Raw genomic sequence first — 12,597 nt, 5'->3', positions numbered from 1 at the left:
GCCTGCACTATCAACTGAAACGCCTCGGCGCCGAGACACCACTCTCCTGGATCTAGGAAGTGACGACTGAGGAAGTCTGCCTGAACATTTTCTACTCCGGCTATATGAGAGGCCGAGAGGTCCAGCAGATGGGACTCCGCCCAAACCATGAGCAGAGCCGCCTCCTGCGCCACCTGAGTGCTCTTGGTGCCCCCCTGACGATTGACATAAGCCACCGCCGTGGCATTGTCCGACAGCACTCTGACCGACTTGCCCAGCAACAGGGAGTGGAAAGCCAACAGCGCCAGACGGACCGCTCTGGTCTCCAACACGTTGATTGACCAGGCGGCCTCCTCCGCGGACCAGGTGCCCTGAGCTGAGTGACCCAAACACTGAGCCCCCCAACCCAGGAGACTCGCATCCGTCAGGAGCACCGTCCACTGCGGGAGATCCAGACCCACCCCCTGAACTAGGTGAGGGGTCTGGAGCCACCAACGCAGACTGCAGCGCGCCAAGCCTCGCAGGGGAACCGGAACATCCATCCCGTGCCTCTGAGGAGACCACCTCCGGAGCAGAGCATACTGGAGAGGACGCATGTGGGCCCGCGCCCACCTCACCACGTCCAGGGACGCCGCCATCGACCCCAAGACCTGGAGGAAATCTTGCGCCCGAGGACACCGGGACGCCAAAAGCAGGCGAATCTGAGATTGCAATTTGCTCACCCGGCCCTCTGGGAGGAAGACCTTCCCCAAGGAGGTGTCGAACAGCACCCCTAGGTACTCCAGACGCTGAGCCGGGACCAACCGACTCTTGGAAAGGTTGACCACCCAGCCCAGCGACCGGAGAAACTCCACCACCCGAGCAGTAACCCGGGAGCTTTCCTGCAACGACTTTGCCCGAATTAACCAGTCGTCCAGGTAGGGGTGTACCAGGATGCCCTCCGACCGCAAGGCTGCCGCGACGACCACCATCACCTTGGTGAACGTCCGAGGAGCCGTGGCCAGCCCAAAGGGAAGCGCACAGAACTGATAGTGCCGACCCAAGATCGCAAAGCGCAGGAAACGCTGATGAGAGGCCCGAATGGGAACATGCAAGTAGGCCTCCGTCAGATCGAGAGAAGTGAGAAACTCCCCCGGCTGAACCGCCAGAATGACCGACCGCAGAGTTTCCATACGGAAAGAGGGAATCTTGAGAGCCCTGTTGACCCCTTTCAAATCGAGGATGGGCCGAAAGGTCCCCTCCTTCTTGGGCACCACAAAGTAAATGGAGTACCTGCCCGTGCCCCACTCCGGAGGGGGCACCGGAACAACTGCCCTGAGATCCAGCAAGCGCTGAAGGGTCTGGCGAAAAGCCTGCGTCTTCCCCGGAGTCTGACATGGAGAAGCGAGGAAAAAATCCGGCAGAGAGCGGGCGAACTCCAGGGCATAACCGTCCCGCACCACCTCCAGGACCCACTGATCGGACGTGATCTCGGCCCATTTGGGGAAAAAAATCGCGCAGCCGGGCCCCCACCGGAACCAAAGGGGGCGCCGGCAAGGCGTCATTGTGCAGGACGGGAAGCGGGGGAACCGGCGGAGGGATTACCTGCCCCCCGACGGGCCCCCCGAAAGGGCTGCATGCGCTGGAAGAACCGACCCCGGGAAAATCCCGGAGACTGGAAAGAAGCAGCCCCACGCCCAGGGCGATACTTGCGAAATTCCCGCAAACGCCCCCGGGCCGCACCCCCCCGAGACGCCGGGCGGGCATGGTCCTCCGGCAGACGGGGAACTTTCGAGTCCGACAGAGTCTGAATCAACTTATCCAAGTCCTCTCCAAACAAAAACGACCCCCGAAAGGGAAATTTAGTAAGCTTAGCTTTGGACGCAGCATCCGCCGCCCAAGCGCGCAGCCACAACACACGCCGTGCAGCCACGCCAAAAGCCATAGACTTAGCCGAGATCCGCACCAAGTCATATAGAGCATCTGAGAGGAATGAGGCCTCCATCTCAATCTTCGCTACCTCCTAATCCACCAGAGACCAGTCGTCAGACTCTCGATCCAAGACCCGCTCCGCCCACCGAAACACGGCGCGAGCGACCAGTCCCCCACAAATAGCCGCCTGGACCCCAAAGGCAGAGACCTGAAAATTTTGCTTAAGGATGTTCTCCAATTTGCGCTCCTCAGAGTCCCGCAAGGCAGAACCGCCCTCAACAGGCACGGTATGCCGCTTGGAAATTGCCGAGACCACCGCATCCACGACTGGCGAAGCTAACGTAGCCCGATCCCCTTCAGGAATGGGATACAGGCGAGCCATGCTGCGCGCCAGCCGAAACGGCGTCTCCGGCGTTTTCCACTGCTCCAGAATAATATCCCGAATATCCTGATGCATAGGAAAAGAGCGGGAAACGGAACGGATCCCCCGTAACAGGGGGTCCCCCACACGCGGAGTCTCCGGCGGCGCGTCCTCAAAACGCAAAACCGAAGAGACATGCTGAATAAGGTCAGGCAGCTCATCTTTCTGAAAAAGGCGCACCACGGACGCTTCGTCACTGGAGAACGGGAAATCCGACAACCCGCCGCCAGCTTCCGTCCCCTCCAGAGAGTCCTGGAACTCCTCAGAAGGGTCCAGGTCCTCCTCCAGACCGACACGTTCCTCCGACCACAAACTCTCGTCCCACGACACCCGCGGACGCTTGGACAAGGGAGGCGGCGGAGGGGACGTCACGTCAGACGAGAGAGGCAAAGCCGCAGGGAGCGCGGAGGAAACCCCACCCCCCGAAACCCCCTGGGCGCAACCGGGACCCCCAGCCGCCTGAAAATAGGCTCTGCATAAAGAAAAGAAAAATTCAGGAGAAAAACCCCCCGAGGGTCCCAAGGGACTCCCTGCCACAGCAGGGGACCCAGCAGAACCTTGCCCCTGCATAGACAAAACAGGGGGAAGGTCACCTGAGGTGGAAGACAAAATGGAGGGGCCAGACAGAGAAGATGGCGGTTTTCCCGCCAAAAAAGCTCCCTCCATAGCCTGAAGCGGCTGAGAAACCTGAATAGTCTCAGCCGCTAAAACAGGCAAGCCGGCATCAGCTGTCAAAAAATCAGCTGAGAGGGAATCCTCTAAAACCCGACCGTCGGCGGCTCGGGGAATCCCTCCGTGGGCGGACGGAGAAGACCGGGCTTCCCCACCGTTCCCTGCCGACTCGCGAGGCACCATCGGCGGGGAGCTTTGGGCGCCTGCAGCCGCTGCCGACGGAGCTCCTCCACCGCACCGGCCTGAACACCGCTTGCACAGGCCGGCCGCGAGTGCCTCGCGTCTGGAGCACAATGAGCACTTTTTCCCTTTAGAAGTGCTCATTGCTCCATACGCGACCTAGCTGCAAAAAAGTGCCGGTTAGTTGAAAAAATACAGTAAAATACAGTTTTCTTAAAGGGATACAACCCTCCAGACCAGCACTACCTCAGGATTTTTTTTTTTTTTTTTTTTTACAGAACAGACTCCACAGGCTCTCAAAGCAATATGCCTTGCTTGATTTAGGGGGCAAGGCTTACTGCTGAGGCTCCTCTAAAAAAATGTGGGGAGGTGGAGGAAGTGGGGGGAGGGACCCCGCTCGTGACCCGCCGGGTTTGACACCCCCGAGGTCGGACGAACCCCCAAACAGAGTCCGCCCAAGCTCCGTCCGGCTAAAAACAGGGACAATAAACCCCCTAAACAAATTCCAACAGCCCTACCAAGGGAGATGGGTACAGATCACTCAACACCTGCTGGAGACTGAAAGAAGACTGAGGGAAATAGAGAGGAGGGGCTAGGATATACTGTCCCAAAGTTTTGTTTTCAGTCTCCACCTGCTGGTCATGATTAGATATATACCCATTCGTAAAGTTAACCTCTACTGGTCTGGAGAGTGCTAAAGAAGTATGTTTGAGCTCTGACGAGGACACTTTCTGCCTCCACGGTGCTCCCAGCGTCTTCCAACTCCAAGAGCACTGGTTAGAACGTGTACGAGTACTGGAACCCAAGGCTTCCACCCAGCAAAGCAACCTAGGTCACCACTTTACAACCTCCACCAGCCTGGGCAGGATTAAAATCAATGACTTACAGGAGAAATGTTTCTGTGGTGGCAACAGACACAAAAATGGATCTTACATTGACTTGGAAAGAAATACCAAGTTTATTAACAAATTTCTTATACCGCCTAATCAGGTTTCTAGGCAGTGTACAAATACTAATAATACGTAGAAAAGATACATTAAAACCAAAATTATAACATTAACAGAGCTGGACAATACTAAGGAATGTTAGTAAGACAAATTGCTTGATTTACGGTCCTATACCAGACATAAGGAGATGGGTAAGAACTACAATATTTGCAAAAAACAAAGAACATAAAAAGGGAAGAATGATAGGGAAAAGACCAGAAGAGAACTGTTTGTCCTTCAAGGGCAGTTATTATCCAAAAGCATCCTGGAACAGAAAAGTTTTCAGATTGGATTTGAATTGATCTAATACAGACATTGCCCGTAGGAAGTTAGGCATGGAATTCCATAAAGTGGGTGCTGTAACGGCAAAATTGTTAGATCTCATAGTGCACTTACACCATGTTGAGTTTCATCCATTTTTCCAGCTGCTCTGTGATGTTTTGTTGTTTCCATTCCGTTAAATTAGCAACAAAGACGCCAGGGCTGAAAGAGCAGGTACTGGCTTTTAAACCCAGCTTTCGGATTCTCTCTTTCTTATAATCCAGAAAACCAATATAATTGTACTGAAGGCAAAAAGAAAGAAGAAACTTACTTTATGGTCTCTTATAATGATAAAACCAAACACTTTTCTACTTGTCATCAGAAACAAAACAGGTAGTGTATCACAAACACAAATATAGGGACACTACAACAAGTGTCCAGAGAAACAGAGCAACCAAGTAAATTAAAATTGAGGAAAAAGTCTCAGATCCCAACCTCTACCCTACAGAGACAGGTATAGCAGGGTAAAAAAAATTCTTATAGGCATAAAAATCCTCATACATATTAAATTGGTGCTCTGTGCTAGAGAATGACATAGGGACAAATTTTAAAATCATAAGTGTTTGAGGCTTGTGCAGTTAAGGCAGAGCATGCAGCAATGGGATGGGGAAAAAACTTGCGGGGATGGGGAAATTGAATTCCTGCGGGGATGGGGAAAAATTTGTTCCCCGTGTCATTCTGTACCATGAGCAAGGCAAGTAAATCCACTGAATTTCCAAAGACCCCCTTCTAGTGCAGTTGCATCTACTGCCTTCCCTTTGGCATCTCTGTTATTGATGGCAATATGCCCTCTCCAAACCTCTTAAACAGAGCGCTATGAACCGGAGAATGCTAAAATCTAACACTGGCTTCATCAGAACCGAACAGACCTGATTTCCTGCTCCTCGCACAAGGAATTTAGAAGAGATTAAGTCACAGTCTTCAGAGAAAGCAGCTGCATGTCCAGGCTTCAGAGGAGTGTTGTAAAGTTCAAGGATGTCATCTGCAGAAATTGAAAAGCAGTCAATAGGGGTTGTTCAAAAAACATGTACAATTCACCGCTGCTGGCGATGGCATTAAAAAAGATTTCCATATTGCACCGGAGCAGAATACTCAGTTCCTAACTAAATTATGAGGGCAAAGCTCAGAGCCTTTGCTATAAGAAAAAACAGTTCTGATGCTACTGAAATGGGCTTTTTGAAAACTTCCCACCCTATGCATAGGTTTCAAGGTTTTATTAAAATTTGATTTGATTGCTTATCCAATTTCTAGGTGACTTTACAATATAAAAAAGAAAAGAAAAAAACAGAGCATGAACATAATAAAAATGCCACTAGCAATACCATTAACATATACAAAAAGAAAACAATTACAGAGAAACATTAACTAATATATGGCATATTAAAAGGGGATAAATGATACAGACAGATGGGAGACAAAAGGAAATAGGGTTAGAAATACAAATTCAATAGGAACGAAAGCCAAATAAGGAAAAAAAAACAAAAGGAAAGGGCTCATTGCTGCTTAATTCCTTAAGGGAGTTAAAAGGATACTGTAAATTATACCCACAATAAGGAAAGAGGTCCTTGAGCACTGTTTAGAAATATACTCTTCAGTGCAAAAAAGTGCAGATGTGTGTGGGTACTTTTCTTTAGGCAATTCTCAACATGAAAAGATATTTCCATTTTTTCTTTGAACATTTATGGAAAATGTGTGGGGAAAAATTACTTGTGTACTGGGAACACTATTCTCGGTTCCTATGGGGGGGTTTGGAGGGGTAGAAGGTTGGTGCTGCTTTGGGTTAGGGGTAGTTTTTCCTTGTTTTAGGGTGTCCAGAGTGAGAAGATGCTGAAATGACATGGGGAAGACAGAGTGGAGAGAAGACGCTGAAAGGACATGGGGAAGACAGAGTGGGGAGAAGACACTGAAGAGAAATGGGGAAGAGAGATTGGGAGAAGACGCTGAAGGGAAATGGAGAACAGAGAGTGGGGAGAAGACGTGAAGGGAAATGGGGATGACAGAGTGGGGAGTAGACGCTGGAAGGGAAGAAGACTGAGATACCAGACTATGGGGGAGCGGAGGGAAGAAGATGGGTGCTAGACCAATTGGGGAGGGTGAAGGGAGAGGCACAGTAACAGAGCAAATGGAAGACGCAGAGCGAAGACAGACAATGGATGTAAGGAATTGAATGAGAAGATGAGGGAAGCAGAAACCAGAAAACAAAGGTAGAAAAAAAAATTCTATTTATTTTCTTTTTTTGCTTTAGGATAAAGTAGTATATTAGTTATGTTTATAAAAATTTATAAACAAAGCCCTGCCAGCTGATCATCTCTTTCTCTAGTTCAGCAGCCAGAACTTTGATTTATAAGGAAGGAATAAGCTAAATATTGCAGAACTGAGGCTTGTATGGATGCTGCGGGGACAGTGGTTGTGGGGATGGGGACAAATTTTTCCCCCATGTCATTCTCTACTCTGGAATTCATTGCCAGAGAATGTGGTAAAAGCAGTTAGCTTAGCAAGATTTAAAAAAGGTTTGGCTAAATTCCTAAAAGAAAAGTCCATAAGCTATTATTAAGATGGACTTGGGAAAATCCACTGCTTATTTCTAAGAGAAGCAGCAAAAAAATCTCTCTCACTCTTAGGATCTTGCCAGGTACTTGTGACCAGGATTGGCCACTATAGAAACAAGATCCTGGGCTTGAGGGACCTTTGATCTTTCCCAGTATGGCTATGCTTATGTTCTTGCAATGTATTCCTTTGCTCGAGTGGTTGCAACTGTGTAGATGTCTTACCTTGCACGATCACATCATCATCCAGGTATATCACTTTCTCTGCATCCGGCAATAAATTAGGGAGATAGAATCTTGCAAAAGTTAACTGAGAGAACAGGAAATAAAGTCAAAATCAATAATCAAGTTTGTTCTGTTGTTGGGGGTTTTTTCATTGTAAATATAACTATATTAGCAAATGCCAGGAACGAATCATCTGTATGCCTCCACTCCCTGTCCCCCTTCCTACTGCTGCGGCTCGCTAACTCCAATGTTCCCTCTAAGTTGTGCAAGGGTCGGTGATGTTTCAATATTACATTTTGCAAAGGACCTGCCTATCCCTTGCAATTAAAAACACAATATTGAAGCAACACTCTCCACCGACAGGAATGCTATTGCCTACCAGCTTCTTGGTCAAGCCACAATCTTCTGCAATACAATGCAAAAATCTATCCAGCCCCCACACTACAGCATGGCATGTACATTTATTTTCTCTGAGATAGACTCCAGTTTGAGCATTTACCCAGTGTGCTTCCTGAGATTTCAGGTGTGCCGCAACACACTGGCGAGGAGGAGAGTCGTCCAAGCCAGCTGACTGCCTCATGGTGAGAGGCACGTTCTGTAGGAAGTCAGCCAGCACAGATGACTGTGCTCCTGGCCGGTGTCTCTCCTCCTCTCCCTGCACCTCCCGAATCCCTCCACTGAAGCAGGTCATGGCCAGATGGGCCTCCAGTGAACTTCTGGGTGCCTTCCGGCCGGGGCACTGAATTTAGTGTGCCGCTGGCCGGAAAGTTTGTGAGACACTGCTTGAAATGATCTTACAAATATCCTCCACACCCAACGTGAAACCTTTCATTATAATCAGAGGTCTCTCTTCCAGGAGCTACTAATGGCTCTTGGGAGGAGGAAGTGTGATTGAGTTACTCAATATGCCAAATCATCCCTATGCAGTACTGACAGGAGACCAGAGGCACTTACTGGTTTTATGGATTCTGCTTGATCAGGATCCACTCGTATTTTCCCTTCCAAAATGTGAGGGTCAAAATCTAAGATTTTATATTTCAAGTTTTTCAGCTCAGTACCACTAAGCCACGCTCTGAAAAAGTAAGACAGCTTGGATGTCAAAATGCAACTTTTGACCAACAAGACTGAAAAAAGCAAAAACAACAGCGTGTCCTTGTTTCTGTTGCATTAGCTGCTCCTGCTTAGTCAACTATTTATTTCCTTTTATGCAAAGTAGCGCCTTTATTCAAGCAGGAATCCACTGCCTGCACCTTGCAAACACTTGCTTTGTCTCTGAACGGACAAGGACAGAAGAGACAAGAGAATAATACAAGCAAAAGCAGCAGCAAAGCACTTAAGAAGATCGAGGCACAGTAACTTTATTTGCTCAAGACTTAATGGTCGAGACAAAGGTCACAAAAATGCAGAAAGCTCGAGCCCTTCTTCCATGCAGCAACTATGAATACACAGCGCCATGCTACCAGGCAACAGAGAGGATTATATTGTGCCCAGCACAATCTAAAAAGGAGAGCTACTGCTTTACCTAATGTATGTGTTCAGCAAGTGGTGTAGGAAGGGTGTATGTGTGTGGGGGGGGGGGGGGCATTCCGCCCCGAGCGCGGTCTTCCTAGTGGCATGGCACCCCTCCTCCTGTCCACACCACATGCACACAAACTCTTGCTTCCAGCCATATCTCTTTTACTTCCCTGGCATTTCATCACTGAATTGGCCACAATGAATTGTCCAACCTCTTGTGGCCACCACACACTACAAAGTACAAGCACACCCCAGTACCTCCCCACATTCCCCCATGTACCTGACCTGACCTCTTGTGGGGGGCTATGCCCCCCTACATCCCCCTCACAAGGAGCACCCCCCCACCTCATCCCTCCCCCCAAGATAGAAGCGCACCAATCCCCCACCCCCAGCCTGCATATCTGTTGAAAGGTTTTCTAGCGCGAGCAGAATCTTTGACTCCCTTCTCACACTGGCCTCATCTCCACTCCAGTGTCACATCCTCGTCCCACGACTAGGAAGTGACATCAGAAGGGAGCCAAAGACAGCTAAGTAGGAAAATGTGCTGAACTTTTATGCGGGGACGACGACACGATGAGGATAATTCATCACGGCCACGTTGAAACAAATCGTGATGAAACAGCCAGGAAGAATCGTCCCATTCCGTTTATCCCTATGTGGACAGTCTGACAACGGTTCCCATACTTCCCTGCTTCAATTTAGCAGACCACCCATTTCTTTTTGATTTCATTTATCATAAAATGCAAGGAGCCTGAGGAGAAATCGTTACATACCTTAATTCATGCTTTTGTGCTATCTAAGTTAGATTATGGTAATTTAGTATATGAAGGAATCTTTCTAACTTGGTGTTATTCTATGCGCCTGGGCGTTTATTAAGATCATTGAACGATAACAGAGCCATTGTACCCCACATTACAAAGGCTCATCTTGCCTCGACTAGAAAATAACATTTCTAATACATAATATCTTATAACATCCAAATTAATAAAATTAAATTAAAAACTAGCTAATTAATGCAAATTAAAAATGTATAAATGCAGACTGCAGTCCCGAATTCATATCCCGTCAATTTGAAAAGACCAGTTGAAAAAAATATGCCTTTAAATGTATTTTTGAAATTTTGAAAAGATTCTCTCCTTTCTCAATTCCATAATATTGGGACTAAATAAAAAAATGCACAATTCTTTTCCATTTAGATGGAGTCCTTTTTATAATTTTGATTGAATTATATTCTAAACTGCTTTGATCCTTTTTGGCTGTATATGCAGTATATAAAGATTTTAATAAACATAAACATTATTAGCTCATGCCTTTTTCAAAGGCAAATGATATTTAGTGAGCGTTCCCCGATAGGCAGAGCAAGATCAAAGTGTTATAAAACGAGACCCTTTGTTTAATGATGATTTGGGAGAGAGGTTACCTCAGATGGTCCACAGTATTGTTAGCAACTACAATATGGAAGACAATTTTCGATCTGGTGTTAGTGGAAATGCTGTTCATGGCAGCTACGATTCCTCCGAGTCGCTCTTCCACTGCAGTGAGGACCACAGGGATTTCCTGCTCCATCCTGTCATCCAAGCTTTTGGGTGCATCTGGTATAAAATCTAGTTGCTTAAGTGTCAGGAAACCTAAATCTAAATTTAAAAAAAAAAAAAAAAAATTCAAATTAAAAGAGTTTTTATATTAAGGAAAACTGCAGGTAAAGAAGCAATAACGGTTTTCCTATAATCTGAGCTCTAGGCGAGATACACTCCTCCCTCCTTATTCGTGGTGGCTACGGGAGTAACATAGCCGCAAATACAGAAAAAACGCAAATAACTTTCTCATAGGTTATTCGCAGATTTCTGTTAAAAACCCTCAAGAATATGATAAAACCACCCCCCAGTGTCACCTACTCTTCTGCCAGTGAGGCCTAAGTGCAGTGCACACACAAGTAAAAGCAGTATCGTTGGTACAAATACTTACATTCATACACACAAAGTTATTAGAGCTCTTTTAATGCATTCAATGTACAAGCCTTATATATGGGAAAAAGCAGTACTTAGCTAAATAGAGATTTTTTAACAACAACAAATGTTGCTGTTGGGTTGAAAGTAGAGAATGGCATAGTGACAAAATTCATCATCGTTCCTGTCCCCGTGGATAACCATGGGAAACAATCCCGTGCCATTCTTTAGTGTCTATCTCAACCTCAGTCCTTCTACATCAGAATTCTTCAATGCAAGGCTTGAGGGTCAGTGGATTTGCATATTCATACTCTGATTCTTATGTGAGACAAGTATAGGATCAAGAACCCATTGTGATATCACTAAGGAGATTGGCTCTTATTGGTGGGATAAAGCATTATGACATCAGAGTATCAACTCTGGAGTTTTATTTAATTATTTATTTATATTCCACATATCCTACAATTATATGCGGATTACAAATTATTCAGGTACTCAACCATTTTTCCCTATCTGTCTCGGCGGGCTCACACTCTATCTAATGTACCTGGGGCACTGGGGGATTAAGTGACTTGCCCAGGGTCACAAGGAGCAGGATTTGAACCCACAACCCTAGGGTGCTGGGGCTGATACCAGAGATTGTCATTCTTTAGTGTCTATCTCAACCTCAAACCTTCGCCACCAACATTCTTCAATGCAAGGCTTGAGGGACAGTGGCTCTGCCCATTCATACTCTGATTCTCCCCTGTCTCTTTAAAGAATGACATGGGGATGGTTTTCTGCAGTTATCCACAGGGACGGGAACGGTGATGAATTTTGTCACCGCGTCATTCTCTAGTTGAAAGCAAAAATCATTAGAGGAAAAAGAAAAACTGTCCTTCTACCTGATCCTTCCCTTTTCAGGATATCGCTCAGCCCCAACAGATTATGATGAAGAACCAAAAAGAAGATCACAAGAGCTAGCAGAACAACAATAATGTTTACTGAAAAAAAAACACAAAAGTAATAGGTTATGAAACTAATTGATTTTGAAGGATTTACAGAACAAGTATCTTTCCAGATATTACCTTTTCGGAACGTCGTCATTTTGTGCACTTTTGCTAAGAGAAAGGGTTCACTGCATCAATCTGAAAGAGGAACATGAATTGCGGATCAGACTCTAAACATCTAGAAAATACAGACATGAGTCAAATCTGTTGCTCTGTTTGCTGCTTGCATCTTTTTTTTTTAACATTAACAGAAAACAAATATGCTTTACAGATAATCCAATTCATAATATATAACAGATATCAACTAGAATAACATATTTATCTCACCCCTTGTATCTGAGGTCATACAAGCAGAGCAGGAACAGAATATGCGAACAAGAAGCAAGGTAACCCAAAAAGAAAAAAAGGTGAGAACCAATTACCATAACAGCTAGGTGGCATGGATAAACTGGTCAAGAAATTTCCAAGGCGTTGTAACAGGAAAAACGCATGGAGACAACCCAGTAATACAGTGTTTTTCAAATGCAAATTGTTCATATTTATTGTAGAGACTGAGTGAATTCCACCAGAAAGTGTAATCTAGTGAGGAGGCTGATTTCCAGTTCTTGAGAATGTGCATGATAGCAGTTACAAACATGGAGTCGATCAATTTTGGAGGGCATTCCGAGTCTTCCAACAAATTCTTAATCTGGCTTACCAAGAGAACGGAATGGTGTCAACTCAACGGCAGTGCCAAGAGGAAGAATTGGGGTAGGATTTCCAGTCAAACTACTATGTAAAAATGTAAATGAAAGCTAGTCATTCACACAAGTTCCTATCGAAAACACCAGCTATTTTAATGATGCATGCCCACACATGAATTTTTTTTTTTTACAAGGAAAAAAGGATCTCAGATATCCATACCAA

The 12,597-nt window shown here is 46.3% G+C and overlaps 1 protein-coding gene across 3 annotated transcripts in view; it reads right to left on the bottom strand.

The window, feature by feature from the left end:
- Nucleotides 1-12,597, bottom strand: part of GLT8D1 (glycosyltransferase 8 domain containing 1) — a 46,893-nt gene that overhangs the window by 28,530 nt on the left and 5,766 nt on the right. For all 3 annotated transcript variants that reach the window (XM_033926158.1, XM_033926157.1, XM_033926159.1), the window contains exons 2-8: nt 11,770-11,829; nt 11,587-11,685; nt 10,177-10,390; nt 8,196-8,313; nt 7,242-7,326; nt 5,340-5,452; nt 4,546-4,712 (exon numbers count right to left, since the gene is read on the bottom strand). In XM_033926158.1, the coding sequence (XP_033782049.1) occupies nt 4,546-4,712; nt 5,340-5,452; nt 7,242-7,326; nt 8,196-8,313; nt 10,177-10,390; nt 11,587-11,685; nt 11,770-11,788 (815 nt within the window). In that variant the 5' untranslated portion in view covers nt 11,789-11,829. The remainder of the gene's footprint in view (nt 1-4,545; nt 4,713-5,339; nt 5,453-7,241; nt 7,327-8,195; nt 8,314-10,176; nt 10,391-11,586; nt 11,686-11,769; nt 11,830-12,597) is intronic.

This window comes from Geotrypetes seraphini, chromosome 17 (genome assembly GCF_902459505.1).
Source record: "Geotrypetes seraphini chromosome 17, aGeoSer1.1, whole genome shotgun sequence".
In the NCBI taxonomy this organism is placed as follows: domain Eukaryota; kingdom Metazoa; phylum Chordata; class Amphibia; order Gymnophiona; family Dermophiidae; genus Geotrypetes; species Geotrypetes seraphini.
This window is presented reverse-complemented; position numbering and strand designations above follow the sequence as displayed.